At 41.9% G+C, this 16,646-nt stretch overlaps 1 protein-coding gene across 1 annotated transcript; it reads right to left on the bottom strand.

The window, feature by feature from the left end:
* Positions 1 to 354: 354 nt before the first annotated feature.
* On the bottom strand, positions 355 to 15,519 carry dipk1aa (divergent protein kinase domain 1Aa). The gene is made up of 6 exons (XM_034138106.1): positions 15,022 to 15,519; positions 4,611 to 4,745; positions 4,232 to 4,339; positions 3,969 to 4,145; positions 3,756 to 3,887; positions 355 to 3,054 (listed from the first exon to the last, which is right to left on the bottom strand). Exons 1-6 carry the CDS (start codon positions 15,073 to 15,075, stop codon positions 2,371 to 2,373), a joined length of 1,290 nt encoding a protein of 429 aa, XP_033993997.1. The 5' UTR covers positions 15,076 to 15,519; the 3' UTR covers positions 355 to 2,370.
* Positions 15,520 to 16,646: the final 1,127 nt, after the last annotated feature.

A 16,646-nucleotide genomic window follows, 5' to 3' on the forward strand; every position in this document is an offset into this window, starting at 1 on the left:
AATGTTTAGAAAGCTCTTTATTTTTCTCATTTGTGCTGCAGCACCTCTTTTCACCCTCTGTCTGAAACCAGAGCCCAATCTGCTCTGATTGGTTAGCTGGCCGGCTCTGTTGTGATTGGTCAACCGCTTAGACATGTCTGGCCCCTTATCACCATGTTATAGAAGTGAATAAAGGAGTCAAATGGAGGGTTTTCAGAGAGGGGGGAGTGTGTAAGAGAAACTCCCTCTGGAGGGAACACAGAGATTTGAGCCTCTGCAGGCCATTTACATGCACTAAAACCTACTGTATATAATACAGGAGAAGGAAAACCCCCCAAAAGTAGGATAGGCCTCTTGAAGTAAAAAACGGTCACAGTGAAGTGGTATGTAGTTTAATTGTGCAAATCATGCTGGTCTCTTCAATAAGTCAACTTTTTTTTTACATTTTCAAAATTCAAACAGCAGCGTTGACCACAAGCTCGACATGCTACAGGTCATGTCTGTATTTAAAGTGGTTACACAAGCCAGGATGTTGAGTCGGTCTCAGCAGCTTCACAACTTCCAGAAGGGATCATGAAAAATCCTCTTTGTACAGCATTCAGATGTGACCACACGTTGATAAAGATCTCCATCACAGGTGGCAAACATTCGTGAATGAGTCAAAAAACCCAAAAATGTGATACAGCACAATACTACAAATGCTCTTTGTAGTGAGAAATACAAGTAGATAACATTCACAAATGAAATACATTAATATTCCTTGTCATTGATTCAGCTTTGACAATGTCACTAGTGTTACAGGTGAGAAATGTACAGCAGTGAAATGCACTGACATACAGAATGTTGTCGTGGAATACTGACAGACATATCCTTCAAGTTTTCCACTTTGAATGTAATAAACGGCCTTATGCAGATGAGTGACAATTAGGAAAAGCTTCAATGCTTCTTGGCATAGACGGTCTTCTTCTCTGTACCCTGTATAAAGACATGTCCTTTGTTTCATTTTGCTACAAATCTTTTCATTTTTCCCTTAAATTGTCACTTATCTGTAGGCTACGTGTTAAAGATGAAGTCTTGTGATATTCTATATTTTAATTATTGTAAAGACAACCCCTGAAAACCAGCAGTTCACCATTCTGTACAATCTTTGTAGCCAAGTCTAAAGTGGAAGTCTTAAATAGTTGAGCAGGGTGACCTTCATTTTCGTTCCTTCATTTGAATGAACTTGGGTTTCATTTTGGTCGATGCCACACACTGTCGTGCTGCCTTCAATACTCACTAATGCACCACATTTGAATTAATCAGCAGCTTAGTCTGTACAAGAAAAACAAAATCACTTTCTTTTAACAAGCTGTTTATAAAGATGTATACTCTAAGTCGTACTCTAAGACAGCGTAGTACTAAAAAATAAACCTTTGTTTGGTCTTTTCACAGAATTTTCTGTAAAACGAAAATATGGAATATCACCAGCCTTATCTTAACCTTAGGTACACTCCCTGATTATGCTATAGTGCTCAAAAGCAACTTTAAAGGAGACATATCATGCTCATTTTCAGGCTCTTACTTGTTTTATGGGTTGTAATCGATAATCTTTTCATGCTTCAATGTTCAACAAACACATTATTTTTCTCATTCTGTCACTCAAAATAACTATTCAGTGTCTGTCCAAAACAGTCCGTTTGAGCGCCTGTCTCTTTAAGACCTCGTCTTGAAAAAGCCAAGTCTGCTTTAATTGGCTTGCGAAAAGAATATGGCGCAACTTTGCAAAGGTACTTGTAAAGCTGACTTGTTGAGTCACATGTTTTTTAATGAAGGAAACTAACTGGGTTATCTTATTTCTCAGTTTGTGCGGAGGTAGGCTTTCCTGATATGGACTGTAAGTGCAGAAGCAATAGGAAAGTGAGATGTTCATGATATGTCCCATTCAACATAACAAAGTCAAGGAGCCTATCTTATAATAGTGTCATTACACTTCCAACTGGGGCTTTGTACAACACCGTGATTTGAAATCCTTCTCAGGCCATACATACCTGCATGATTTAGTGGCAAAAACAGCAATTTTGTCTCTCAGCGCGAGACGTTTCATTTTTCCAGCAGTGCCCCCAAAAACATTCCACTGTGGTGAACAATACAATACAATATAGTGTTTTAAGTATGACTGATGGTAACATGCAAACATTCAGTCGAGTTTAGTATTTCAAAGTTCTTAGCCTTGTTTTCCAGGCCCGAACCTCTGACGCTCAGACTGATGGAGGTAGAGTCTCCATCAGTCCGACCGTTCAAGAGTGTATAGAGTAAATCAAAACTACTTCATTAAATGTGCTATTCCTAAATCACAGCATCTTTAATACTCCGTGTGAGGAACCGACTTCAGGTGACTTCCCGTCCTCGTCACGAGTCCTTGGTGTGCGAGATCTGTCTCCACAGCAGAGCCTTCAGGTTGTTGAGAATAAGGGAGTGCTCCATGTTCATTTGTCCAGCATTACTACCTTTGAGAGCCATGCAGGAGTACAACTGCCTCTCCAGCTCCTCCCTCATCCCTGAGGGCGCCCCCCGCAGGAGGTAGTCCTTCAGTGTGCCGCACGCCTTCGCCAGGTTGGGCTGAACTGGCTCCTCCTTGCATCGTTTCTCCGACAAATCACACAAGGTCTTGCAGTCCACCCCGTACACACAGTCAGCGTCCGTCTCGCACTTCAGCGCCCGCATGGTGCGCTTGAACTCGTCCTCAGACACCACCGCCCGGGCGTCAGTCAGACGGAGCTCGTGTCGGTCGGTATAACCAAAGTGCGCCGCGGCGAGATCACAGATCAGAAAGCTGCCGTAGGTGCCGTGGAAGAGGTCCTCCACCAGCTCCAGGAGGCCCATGGAGATCTTGGCTTTGCGAGGCCATGAGGGGGTGAACCACTGGTCCATGGAGCGCTGCATGCTGCTGGGGACCCAGGACACCAGGGGCCATGGGAGAGACAAACCGTACAGGGGCCCGTAGTGGACGCGCTCCGTCATGTACAGATCCCCGCAGAAGCCCAGGAGGCGAGGAGTGTGACCGCGGTCCTGCAGCAGGAGGCCCAGCAGCACCTGGAAACAAGGCAGGAATGGGTCTCACTGAAGAGCTAGAATCATTGTTTGTTTACAGATCGAGGAAAGTAAGACTAAATACTTTTTTATTGAAATTAAATGTAAGATCAAGTTCACGATAACTCATTATCTTGGATTCCACTACCTTGATTCTCATCGTGCCAACTTCAAAAACACTTTGCACTAAATACAGGTTTAAGCCATGCCTTTGAATACTGGTACATTCATTTGAATTTGCACTTTCCCATTTGCACATTCAGTCGTGTGGTGATGTTTGAAGTGAGGCAATGACCATTAATGGTAAAGGTTACGAGAGGTCATTGGGAAGCAAGTTTGCGAGTGTTTTTGCTAAATGAGAATTACAGTCTAGATACGACCCTTCCCCATTTCGCCGTAACTAGCAGACGAGGACCATCATACATAAAGCTGTGTGAGGCTTTCTGTAAATTGTGTTAAAAGAAAGAAGATACCAATTATTTGGAAGATTTTTTAAATTGCATGTCGGATAAAAAAACGAAATGCTACCTACCATATCTCAGCATGTTGACTTTTGAAAGATTTATTGCAGACTTGTTAAAACATTAATTTCAATATTTTTCAAAGATCCACCAAAACATTGACATGCTGAGAAATCGTATACAAAAACACCATATTTTGTGCCACAGATAACAGTTGCTAACTTCAGAGGCTTCTTATTCTACCTCATCCATCTGCAAGAGGGCCCACGCAGAGCGGGCTTCTGGTAGTGACACCCGTCCATCTTTGTTGCCGTCGGCGACAGTGAGGATCTGGCTGACGAGGCTGGCGAGGTTAGTCTGCTCTCCGAGCTTGGACTGGTGGAAAGAGAGGGGCGGAAACTTAGGGGGGTCGTCCCGTCACACTAGAATATTTGGTTCTATACGAAAGACCTTTACCTTGAGGTGATTAAAGACCATCTCTCTGAACTTCTCCACTGAGGTGCCTCTGGTGGGCTTGTCGAACACGGGGGTTTCTCTCCGGGGCTCCGGCTCCTCGCCCAGCTCTAAGTGCACAACCTCCCCCAGCTTACAGCGGATGATCCCATCGTGGTCCCCCCAGCTTCCTGTGTACACCTGGAGAACATTTAGCCACATAGTAAACAAGCTGAAACATCTCGAGAAGTAGAGTTACAACTTAGTTTCCTAATTTAGTTTCCTACCTGGTTATTAGCCAGCGTTGACAGACACCTGCTCAGGTAGAGAGTGTCTTTGTCACACAGGCTGCTGCATGCAGACCCATCGATTATCCCCTTCTTGTATTTATCACACTTGGAGAAAAAGAGAAAATGTTATCATCGTGCATGTCTGATAATCAGAGAGCAGGATTATTTAATTTCTCCATCTTATCAAAACACAAGATAAGGAGTATTCACAAAATGTTTTAGTTGCCACACACAGAAGCCAGATAAATGCATGGGGTTGGCCTTTAAACATCCTCGACCTCGGACTAGGTGTTCCTTGCAGTGGTAATTGCAAAATAAAAGCCCATTACAAAATCATCGATATAACAGGGTGGAAACAAACAAAGCCATTACTCACGATGGCATTCTTGCACTCGTGTCCTCTGCACAGCTCTGTGTACGCTGAGTACTGCACATAGAGCACCCAGCTGCCCACCAGCACCGCCAGCCAGGTCAGGAACAGATACTTCACCCGCACGAAGGAGATCCGAGCCTGCGGAGGGGGGGCACAAACAGAAACTAGAATTAAATAAAGAGCCTGATTTACAGTCAAGATGAGATTAGTCCAACAATGTATATAATAATGTTCAGCCTGCTGTGCAATCCTGAAAAGATCTAGTCATTTTTCAATGTGCATTGATCTATGTATCCAGACGGAGATGCACTGCATGTATTATCATGTTGGAGAAACGTAATGCCAAAAGGGATATTGCTTCAAACCGTGACCTGGAATAAGGGGAAAAAAATAGGACACTATTTATTTCTGTATTTCTAGAGTTCATTAGAATTGTTGCGGGTGAAGTCAAATTTTCAGTAAATGCAGTTGGCACTTTGATTACGTCTCAAAAATGTGACCTTGATCTTCACATGAAAAATGTGTTGTTGCAAATGCAAAACATTTATTCTCCTCTTTGATTCATTTTTTATCATGCCTTGGTCTTTGTTAAACCCGTTCGTTTTTCCTGGGGGCTACACACAAATACTCAAGCACACATAACACACTTTCCACATAAACACAACAAACATAAGGAACACAAAAACACATCACATGTCATTAACAGTTAATGACATCTTTAACATCATTAAGCACATTATGCTTTTTTGATGTGTTATATAGGTTTTTGTGCATGTAAATTGTCCTCATAGGCAAAAATCCCTTTAGGATTTCTCACCCCCCCTGCCTGAAACGCCTCCATTGGACCCCTTTGTTTTCTTCAGTAACATAGTGCCATCACTATGAAACACATTGTACGTGATACTCTAAGGGGCGGGACATCTCTAAGCAGTTGACTTATCACAACAGAGCCGGTCAGCTAACCAATCAGAGCAGACTGGTCTCTGGTTTCAGACAGAGGGTGGAAAGAGGTGCTGCAGCACAGGCAGTATGAGACAAATAAAGAGCTTTTTGAACTTTAAAGCATGGAGACATGTCCCAGTAGAGACACTAAATACAGATTTGAACCTGAAAATGAGCATAAAATGGCCCCTTTTTAGGAAAAAAACAACTAAATGTATCCCCTTTTGCCTGGGCCTTAAACTCTTCTGTAAATAATAGGTTACCACGGTGACATCATGGGGTTATCCCATAACGAGTCACTGGGTGTTTCTCAATCTCGAGTAAAGCTGCTCCAGAGCCACTATTTCAAGCATACTACGAAATAGTATGCATCGAGTGCCGCCGAAGGACTGTTCCAATGTCCAGCATACTTGGAAATCTACCGAGCCCGGCGTACTTCGTTTGGAGAAATTTCGAGGCTGCACATGTGTAGACTCCGCGGTCTTAAAATCCCCACAATGCTTTGCGCACGGACCAATTTCCCCAAATCTGTGGCGGAAAATGTAAGGCGGGGCCTCTCATATGACGCACACTTGCTCGCCTGTTCCACTCTTCGTTTTCCGAATGCCAGGAAGTATTCTTGCCTCGCTTCTGAAGCAAGACGCTCGGAAGACATGTGCTACCAAGCAAGCGTACTCGACATTGAGAAACACCCACTGGCTGGCTGATAGGTGGTCATATGCAACAATAGCACATTAAGCTGGTACATTCTTTGGAGGTGCTAATTCAGTTGCTACAGTGTCACATGCCTTTCTAGTTATGCCTCTTAATGGAATTAATGTAATTACTGCCCGTGTCTCAGGATGCACACATGATCACATGTCCCACAGTATGTCTGCAGACAGAGATGCTTCTAATTCAGTGCGGTATGTGATTTATTTTCCACAGTTATAAAGCACAGGCATGCAGTGAAAAAAACATAGACTTATTTACACTTTGGAAAAAGTGACAACAGAAATCTGAATATTTACAGAACACAATTAAAAAACAGAACAAGACATACACAGATAAGAGCTGCATTCAATGTGCATTTACTGGAATTTTATAATTGAATACCAAAAGTATTGTTTTTAAGTACTACTTTTTAGTACGAATTCCGTTGTTTGACAAATCCCAATGATAATTTGATCAGAAAGTGTCGACTGCAACGTAAGCAAGTAAAAAGAAATAGAAGAAGGAATGTTGTTGGAAGGAGCAGTGAAGAAGAATGTGGGTCAGATTTGCTGTGTCAGCCACAGTCTTAGACTTTTACTTAAAACTGAACTGCAGAGAGCTTTTCTCCGAGGACTGTAACTGCACTTGGGAGGATAAAGTCATTTGATTCTCGCTCTGATCACACGGCAGGAACAGCTTATGTTCTGTATATGTTGGCAGCCTGCTGTTCCACTCACTTCAGACCAAGCACAGTTTCCAAATCTCAACGAAATGTGGCCCAGTGACGCAGGGAACAAGTACAAGCCTTTCTTTTTGTAATCTTGGATGTGCTGTGATTACTGCGCTTGGTAAACAGCTCTGATGTGGACAGATCTGGTTTTCTGATATATGTGCAACTTCAAATCCAAATCCAAATATTAAAGTGACAGAGACATATTCAGACATTCTATGTACCGTCATCGATTATTTGACCATTGTGAAGTTCTTGTTGGTTTGAAACTTTAGGAAAAAACATATCATAGAATTTGTCCAGAACAAATTTGGAACACATACCCAGGTTTAGGGAGCAACGGATTACATATAATGGGATTACGCAAACATGATACAAAAAAAAAGGTAACTGTATTCCCCTACAGTTACATAAAAAAAGACGTAAACATATACTGTCATTATCTAAGGAGTCTACATCTAATTTCTCTGCTGTCTGCTGTTGTCTTAGATAATACAATTATGTTTTCTCTTGTATTTATTTGCATTCCATTTGATATAGGTAATCCAAAAGTAACTTAAAGTTGACCTATCATGCTATATTTGAATAATATATCGTAGGGCCATACCTATATAAAACATGTCTGTGAAGTTTTTATTTCAAAATACCAAACAGATCATGCATTTTAGCCATGCCTCATTTCACTCTATTTGCTCTTTTCCAGCCCTGTTTTTGCAAGGGCTGATTCTGTGAGAAGTCTTCTTCGCTGCTTTTGTGGCAGACTACAGCACCACTTAGAGGCCTGGCATATGTACTACAGCATCTCCAGCGCTTTCGAGCGGCAATGGCCGTGGCCCAACCCCCCATTCCCCTGATAGGTGGAGAGTTGCCCAGCGGAGCTCCCTGTTTCTGACATCAGAACAATTTCAAATCTGTATCAGCTCCGTTGCAGCCCCGTTTTTAGAGATTTGGGTATGGAGGAAAAGAGAGAGGGTTGCGTTTTCTGACACTTGGTGAGTTCCCTGACACACCGGGGACACATATTCATGTATAAAAGACGTACAAAAGTGCATTTTGCATGATAGGTCCCCTTTAACCTGTTAAGCCCGAGAGACCCCGGTACCGGGGCACTGCCGCAACATCTTGCAGGAAACAGTGTCTGAGGGCATGTTCATTTAATAAAACTATGAATGTTTTATATCCATGTAACGGGAAGAAACTCATCTAACTGATCATTTTCTTTTCTTTTTTCAAAAGAAAACCCACAATGCTAACACTGAGCCTCTGAATTAGCAACGAGCGAAAAATGCTAACATCTTACTGCACCGAAAATCACTCACAAAACCTTATTATTTATCTTTTCACCACATCCAACACATCGTTTCACATCGTGAGGTGACACAGAATCGATTGACACCGACATTATCACTGAATTATACGTATTTGCGACGTTATAAGCAAAAACGGACATCAAAACAGGTGACGCTAGGTAGCTAAAAATGCTAACATTTTTACCTTGGCTCTGTAGTCTCTCCAAAATGGTCTTCAATGGCATTAAAACGATAAAAACGCTGCTGAAGTTAATCCATAGGTTAATCCAATGTGTCTGTGTCCCTTTGAAATGATTTCTGATAATCCATAAGCATTAAAACTGCTTTTCCGTTTCCAGATGTCAAAGCTAGAGATAAGTTCACTCTGATGGAAAATTACATGCGCGAAGCCCCCACCTTTTCTCTTCACAATGAGTGTGTGTGGGGGACTCCCCCTTCGATTCTATTGGCTCTAACGGTCAGAAAGAGGTGTCAACCATCAAAATCGAGCAAGGGGGGCCAGAGATATGGAAAATCCACCCAAATGACCCCAGAAGTGGTTTCTTTTTGATAAATCTCTCTAAAAAGGTCAAATGTCACTTGTTTTGCATCAATCTTGACACAGGGTACTTATATGTTGTACTTTGGATTCCTAAAGCTTTTAGTCTACCTTACCATCATCCAAGGGTGGTTTTCACTATAAGTAAAAAAGGATTTTTGGACAGACACTATAATTTACAGTTTTTTACTATGTAAAATCTGAATTTTCTTTAAAATAAAAAACATCTATATTGTTTCTGACTTTTCTACATCCAACTCACAGGTTTATCATTACTTTGAGAAAAAAGATTATTAATTTAACCCTTTTAGAAGGGAAGATATGGTCATTTGTTCTGGGAATGTCATTTTCGAGCCTGAGACCTGAAAAACAGGCTCAGGGCTTAAAAGGTTAAAGTATTGAGGTGACATTTATTTATATTGAGAAACTTAGACTAGGTTACTGATAACATTATTTACATGTTAATAATGTAACATGTAAACAATGTAGCCACATAGTTACATTGTAACTATTTAAAATGTGAATTTTTAATTTTAAATGTCATTTAAAATTGTCATTTAAAATGACAATGTAACTGTCATTTTACACAGTTAAAATGACACAGTCATTTTAACTGAACACATTTTTTAAAGTAACCCTCACAACTCTGCACATCACCACATTGAGCTGCAGGGAGAACACAGGAGAACTAGAATCTTCCAATTCCCTTTGGTGCTTTTCATCAAACTGTCCTTCTGTTATAGCTTTAACAACAGCTTTGTGTTAGAGCCAAGCTGCTGGAGTTTAAACACCGTCTGTCCTGAAGAGATGAACAAACAGATAGTGGGCCTCCAGGGAGGGACCAGGATTATCAGGGCAGTAAAGAACAACTACACACATTAGATCTGACTCCACTGGTATGCATGGATGTGCCACATGCATGAAACGAACACACACATTCAACATGGTGGGGTAAAAGTCACATGTACATGTTGTCTGTGTGTCTCAGCATGGTTGTGCAAACCCATGATAAAGCATCCGAGTTAAAGAAGTGAAACTTGAGCAACACTTTAGTAATTTACACTGCGTCCTCTTCCATGTTACGTGATACATAGAGTTTGTCTTAACTTATGGCGCTTTTCCATTGCAGCACGTAGCGGCCCGGCACGTTTTTTTTTGCTTTTCCACTACGGGTGGTTCCGGCTCAGGGCTACTTTTTCACCTTTTTTCTGGCCCTCCAAAATCGAGGTCAACCGGGCCAATATGCTAAACTAGTGACGTAAACACTCGACTGCTGAATGGTCAGAGAGAATCGCTGGCAAGGGGGCTACATCTACAACAAAATGAACATATTTTACCGTGATTTAATTGTAATACACGTTTCAAAAATGATGCCGAAGTAACAACATACTGATACCGGTCTGCAGACAAGACGGCAGGCGATAAAACCTTTTAAAATGCGTGTTTTCTGAATGGAGATCGGCTAAGCTAACGTTGTATATGCTCCGTCCACACTCACAACAACGGCCTACAGACATAAACCAGCGACCGTATTCGCCATGACACAGACAGTCTGTGGTTTGTACTTGTTTAACTTTTGTCTAGTTTCTGAACAGATATGAGGAGCTGTGAGCTCTGAGTGCTAACAGCTAACGGTGGATGTTTTGGTTTTGTGGTTCGCATTGAAGATGACGTCACGGCAGTTTTACGCAGCGTCGCCGAATAGCCGATCATCCCGCCTAGCGCCTACACTGCGTTACTATAGTAACTACCCCAGTTACTAAACTGTAATGGAAACGCAAAGTGAGCCTGGCCTACCAAGGCCAAACCAAGCTGTCCTTAGCCGTGCTAGGTCCTGCAGTGGAAAAGAGTCATAAGATAACATTAGATAAACTGAATTGATTCCTGATTGAAGTGTCAAAATAGCAGTTTAATACTAAGTGTAGTATAAAGTGTATACAAATGGCCCAGAAGTTGAACTGAATAGGTCAAGTACATAGGCTATTATAAGGAATAGAAATGTTACAATTTAAGAAAAGTGGAATACTTTAACAACAAAACCTCTTCCCCTAAAGTAAATGAGCAGTAACACAGCTGAGGCAGCAGAGCAGATAATAACACTGATGAAAGAGGGAGCTTGTTGGTGCAGGCAGGAAGAATGTTACCATCGAGTTAAATGTGCAAAGTCCACATAGCACAAAGCCTGTGGTGCAAACTGTCGAGCTGTCAACAGGTAGGTCTAGTTACCCAGGATAAACAAGACCTTGTGACCCCCCCTGAAGCTTTGGCAACCCCCAAAGTAGGTCCTGACCCCCATGGCCGGTCCTAGACATTTTGGTGCCCTAGGCGAGATTATGATTTGGTGTCCCCCCCCCCCCTCCAAGCAATACACAATAGAATATATAAAGAATAAATGAAAAATCTCTACAAAAGACCAATACACTACAAAAACTGAAACGTATTGACATGTTGGTTATATACATAAAGAAGGTTTCAAATGTATTCATTATTGTATGAACATGTTTTAATTGAGGGGTGGACGTCACATCCTCTAGGGGGGTCTGGGGGTATACCCCCCCGGAAAGATTTTTTTTAACATTTGAAAGTAAAATGTTTCAATCTGGTGCACTTTGAGCAGAATTACTAGAGACTAGATCTAGGGGGTACAACTCTAAAACACCCATATGAAAAAGATCGGTTTACATTTTAATAACCAAATAAGTATGTGAAAATAACCAATAACCTACCATAGCCAATAACAAATACATGAAACGTATTTTATTTTTGTTGTTCATTCATATCTTATTTTACCAGTTAACATTAATTTATTCATGCATATTTTTTAATCTCTCTAGTTTTAAACGATATTTTTGGTTTACTGTCCTATAGTATGCATTGGAATGATTTCAAACCTGTTGTTATTTATCCTAATAATTATAAAGGTGTGCCTTGGAAATATTTGTTTACATAAATTGTGACCAAACCGTTTGAGACCCACTGAGCAGTGGCGGCCGGCCCATAGGGGCGCCGCCCCCCCTCTTCCCACATTAAAAAAAAATATATATATATATATATATTTAAAACATATATATTTATTTTTTATTTTTAATAAATTTTTAAAAAATATTTTTACAAGGTAAATATTATATAATTGGTATCAGTAAAATGTATAATCTACAATAAAATCTCGTTTAAAATTGTGTTACGATGTCTAAAGTTACTGATAAATCACATGTTTCCTGCCTGGCCTTGCCCGTGTATCATTACTCCCTCTCGTCTGGGCGCTATGCACAGCGCCCAGACGAGAGTGCAGCAAGTGCAGCAGAAGCCAACTGTTGCTATCTTTAAACTATGCCGCCGAAACATAATTTCAGCCAATCAGCGTCGTCAAATCTGATGGTCACAGGGCTCCTACGTGAGCGCCCGGTGCAGTCTGTGAGTTGTTTGGACTCGTATCCAAGGAGACAAAACAGGAAGCTGTCATACACTCTGGAAGCTACCATTAGCAGCTAATGAAAACTCCGTTTTTGACATAAAAATTGAATTATGGATCATCAATCATTTTTTCAAAGTGACAGACACATTGGATTAACCTATGGATTAACCTTCAGCTGCATTTTTCTTGTTTTTGATCAGAATTGTTATTCTGCAAAAAGTGAGCATATCTCCGTGTTTTGCTACCTAAAGCTACGTCGTGTGATGTCTGTATTTGCTTCCCCTGTCGCGAGTTCTGATCGCTCAGTGATGATACTTATATTTCTAGAATCTGTGGAATCTCAGCTTGTTAGCACAGTTTATGCTGTAGAAACTATGTCCAGGACAAGGTGTTTGGAAGTTTTGGAAGATTCATAGCTAACCACACTGAAGTTATGGAGGTATTGATCAGTCTTCTCATATTTTTAAGCCTCAAATTGTCCTTCCACCCCCCCCCTCTCCCCCTCTAACATCACCAGAAGTCATAATTTAGGGGGTCTTTTCTCAAAAAAAGCCCCCTAGTATTGTTCGATCACCATTTCCACAGCCCCACCTAAAATATTTTCCACCAGCCGCCACTGAGATAACTTAGACTACAGTGCACTATCTAAACCCTCCCAGAACTACCAGCGCAGCGCCCACCCAGATCTGCCGCCCTATGCCAAAGACCGGCCCTGCTGACCCCCACATTGGGAAGCACTGATAGAGAAGTCCATCTAAAAACATCCAGGACATTGTGGAACCATACTTTCCAGCATGTGCACACAGCCCTCATTGGCCAATCGGCTCGCTTCTCCCTCACTGCGAGTGGCACCCAGGTACCCTTTCAACAAAAACACCTGTAGGCTATACTGGCCCCAAAATGGTGGAAGGAGCTCCCCATTGATAACAGGACAGCTGAAAGTCTACATATTTTCAATGCAGAGTGAAAACCAATCCATTTGGCAAGTTAGCCAATACCAATTCTCACTTCTCTACTATTAATGTTTGGTTTATTTGAAACCAATGCAGTAGTAGCAGTAGCAGTAGAAGTAGAAGTAGTAGTAGTAATAGTAGCAGAAGCAGTAGCCGTAGCAGTAGTTGTAAGAGTAGTTTCATGTGACTTATCAAACCCGGACTATAAAAGAACTGTGGAAATCAAACGCCTTTTTGTCCTGCTTGAGTCAGACAAATGTTCAGAGGTTACGGGGACGCAGAGTTTAGTCCTGAAAATAAGTTGTAGGCAACACATGTAGGCGAAAATAGATAATGTTAGTATAAATAAAACATGGAACACCTGATGAAATCCGGAAAATGGAAATAAAACGGTCTGTGGTTTACTTTGCACAGTGATTCAGATAACCCTGTAGACCAGACACCATGTCCCTGAACACACTGTGATACAAACACAGGTTGGTGTGTTGCCCTTAACCAGCACGTCTAACAAACTCCCTTTAGATGTAGTATCAGCAGCAGTTTATGGAACCCTCTCTAATGTTTGGATTGTGTTGCAAGTGCTGGTTACAGTTTTTCTTCCTTGTGTACCTGACATGGAACAACGTGCAAATAATTTAAAACCTACGTCACATTATCCTTAGGGCAATATCCATCTTTTATTGCATCCTATTTCAATTCTAGTAATGTGTATTTTACGTAATTACTTTGCCTTAGAGTTTAATTTCCTCATACTTTATTAAGGTCCTTATTTGTATTTCTATTACTCAAATAGATTTTAAAGGTCTTTCCTTTCATCTATTCCAGAGTCACTTAAAATAATGTATTTGTTTTATTTATTTAACTCAATATGACAGCACTTACTGTCTTAATATTGATTTAAAAGTCAGTAGGGAACAAAAATAAACACTTTTGCTCAAATATTATATCAACACTGAATATACTTAGCCAGATGTGTCCTTGTCCTACATACTCTGCACCAAAACAGGAACCGAAAACAACCCTAAGAAAATACGCAGCAACATAAAAAAGAATAGTGATGCTTTTTATATGTATAGAAAGGACTAAAATATACCACTTCTACAAAGAGTGTGTGTGTTTGTGTGTGTCTAAGTGTGTACAGAGTAGAGTAGCCTAATTGAAACCCTGGCCGGTGTAGTTAAATATTGTCTGAAGCCAGATTCAATCAGCCCGGCCATCACCTCCTGAACTCTACTGTAGTCCATGGACTTTAGACCGGGCACAGAGTTGTGATACACAGTCTGTGCTGTATGTTGTAATGTGGCAATATGTTTACTTTTCACTAGAACAAAAGCAACCCTGTACTCATTCATAAATTAATCTCCTTACTGTACTGGAGGAGTGGCTGGCAGTAAACCACTGGAACCCAAAAGGGATTATTGCTGCTCTGGCACTATCAGAGGTGATGAAACAACTGTGAGTGGAAGTCTGGCCATCTTCTCTGTGAGGAAAATAAAATAAAGTGATGCAAACAGAAATCCTTCCCGGGCCTGGGTAGTGGTGTTGGCATGGATTAGCAGTTCCTCCTCACATGCTATTCACACCCTCAGTGGCAGGCCTGAGCTCTGCTATGCACTCACCATTCAGGTTTTGCAGGGAGACGGTCAACTTAAGCTTTAATAAGCAGACACATTCCTCAGGTATGCTCAAACAGCCAGGCATCAGGGCGGCCCAGGGAGGAGCTGCTGCCAGCTGTCAGTCTGATGAGACCCCCACATTATACACAGGATCTCAATGCAAACACCCCCCACACATAATCCGAATCAAAAATCAATGATCAAACAGTGACATTACCTGGAAGTAGAACGACTTTTTCACCCAGGCCCGTGGAAACAGACCCTTCGCCATCACAAAAATAGATCATCTCACTGCGTGGACCTGGCTGTGGGAGATCATCCACATGAGTGCGCCCTCCATATAAAAAACGCAAAGGTCGTTTTTCTACAGAAATGGCTGCATGTTCGCCTGGAGCCCCGCTACGATCCCCTGCCGGGAGCTGTGGTGCTGTCCTCCCCGTGTGACTCGCTCTGATGTTGCACTGGGTCTGCGCCTCTGCTCCTGGTGCAGCTGCTGGTTTTAAAGCCAAGCAACATAGCGTTACCTCAAGCTGGGGGGAAACGTAGGATCACGGCGCACGCGCAACTCAGTCGTCTACATAAATAACGTTTTACGAGTTTTCAGGTAGTCATCCAAACTGGCGGAATGTGTGTCTGCGTGGATTCAGCAGTGCGCTGTTTTAATAGTCATTATGTGTGAGTAATGTGTGGTTGCTCCACTGAAGCTATGACCGGGTCAAGTTCGCACATTTGAAGTAAGACCAACTTCCGTTAGGTCTTTCACAATAAAAGCCTGAATGTTCAAGGAAAGATCTACTGACCGTACAGGTAAATATCATTTATTTCTAACTCTACCGAACTTGTTCATGCTGCATCACTTTTAAATGTGTTTGGGCTATTTTTTTTACTTCTATTTGCGTCTGTAGAAATTCTAAATGACAACAAACAACGTCAATTAAAAAAAAAACGTGCAATAGGCCTTAAAGGAGAGGTGTCATGGCCATTTCCACTGATCATAATTCCATTGTTGAGGTATACTAAAATAGATTTATACCGTGCATTTTTCCAAACTCACATTGGTTTCTCATACAGCATCTCTGTAAACTACTTGTATTCACTGAATTTCACTCTCTGCCTTTAACGGCTCGTTGTAGCTCCCAAAGCTCCAGCCCCCACCCTCCCTGTGAGCACAGTGTGCTCTGATTGGTCGGGACGTTGTGAATCGCACTGAGCTCCGTGGAGGTGTTGTTTCCTTGTTTAGGATACATAGCGAAACACAGCCAAACTCATCCTGAGCACACACAAAGACACAGCCGAAGTAAAAACAATAAGTGTGGCTTGATATTGAGTAAGAAAAAGGTTGATAAACGCTGTGAGAATGGGTCTGCAGAGAGAATTTCGCCGCAATCCCAACTGTCTGTTATCAGCCTGCAGCCAGGGAGGAGAAATCAGCTGAGCTGCCTGCTCCCTGCACACAGATGTGTGTGTGAGGAAGTCCGTGGATTGGTCAATTTGGACCAATCAGCGGGGGCTTAACGTAACGGCTCCGCGGACGTAACGTAACGGCTCCACGGATTGGTCCATTTCGTTCCGGGTACGGGTTGACATCATGCCGTACCCGGAAGAATCAAATGGACAGTGACGTATCTCCAACGAGGCGTTTTGGGGAGGTATTTTCTGTGTTAGAGTTTTACTCGCTATAGGGTGTACTTTGAGGGTTTTGACTCTGCACACCATTTACATTAGAGATGGGCGAGTCCTGATTCATCCGGATCATTAACCCGGATCCTAGAAATGAGCTGGTCGTGACGAGTCTCCCCTCTCCATTAACCCGAGTCCTTTGAGTCCCACACTTGGTGTGAC

This window comes from Trematomus bernacchii, unplaced genomic scaffold (genome assembly GCF_902827165.1).
Source record: "Trematomus bernacchii unplaced genomic scaffold, fTreBer1.1, whole genome shotgun sequence".
Classification (NCBI taxonomy): domain Eukaryota; kingdom Metazoa; phylum Chordata; class Actinopteri; order Perciformes; family Nototheniidae; genus Trematomus; species Trematomus bernacchii.

Coding starts and splice junctions, on each gene's coding strand:
- dipk1aa (XM_034138106.1), bottom strand. CDS start 15,075: ATGGCGAAGGGTCTGTTTCCACGGGCCTGGGTGAAAAAGTCGTTCTAC. Junction 4,340..4,610: donor ACGAGTGCAAGAATGCCATC/GTGAGTAATGGC, acceptor TTTTTCTCCAAG/TGTGATAAATACAAGAAGGG. Junction 3,055..3,755: donor CCCTCTTGCAGATGGATGAG/GTAGAATAAGAA, acceptor CCTTGTTTCCAG/GTGCTGCTGGGCCTCCTGCT.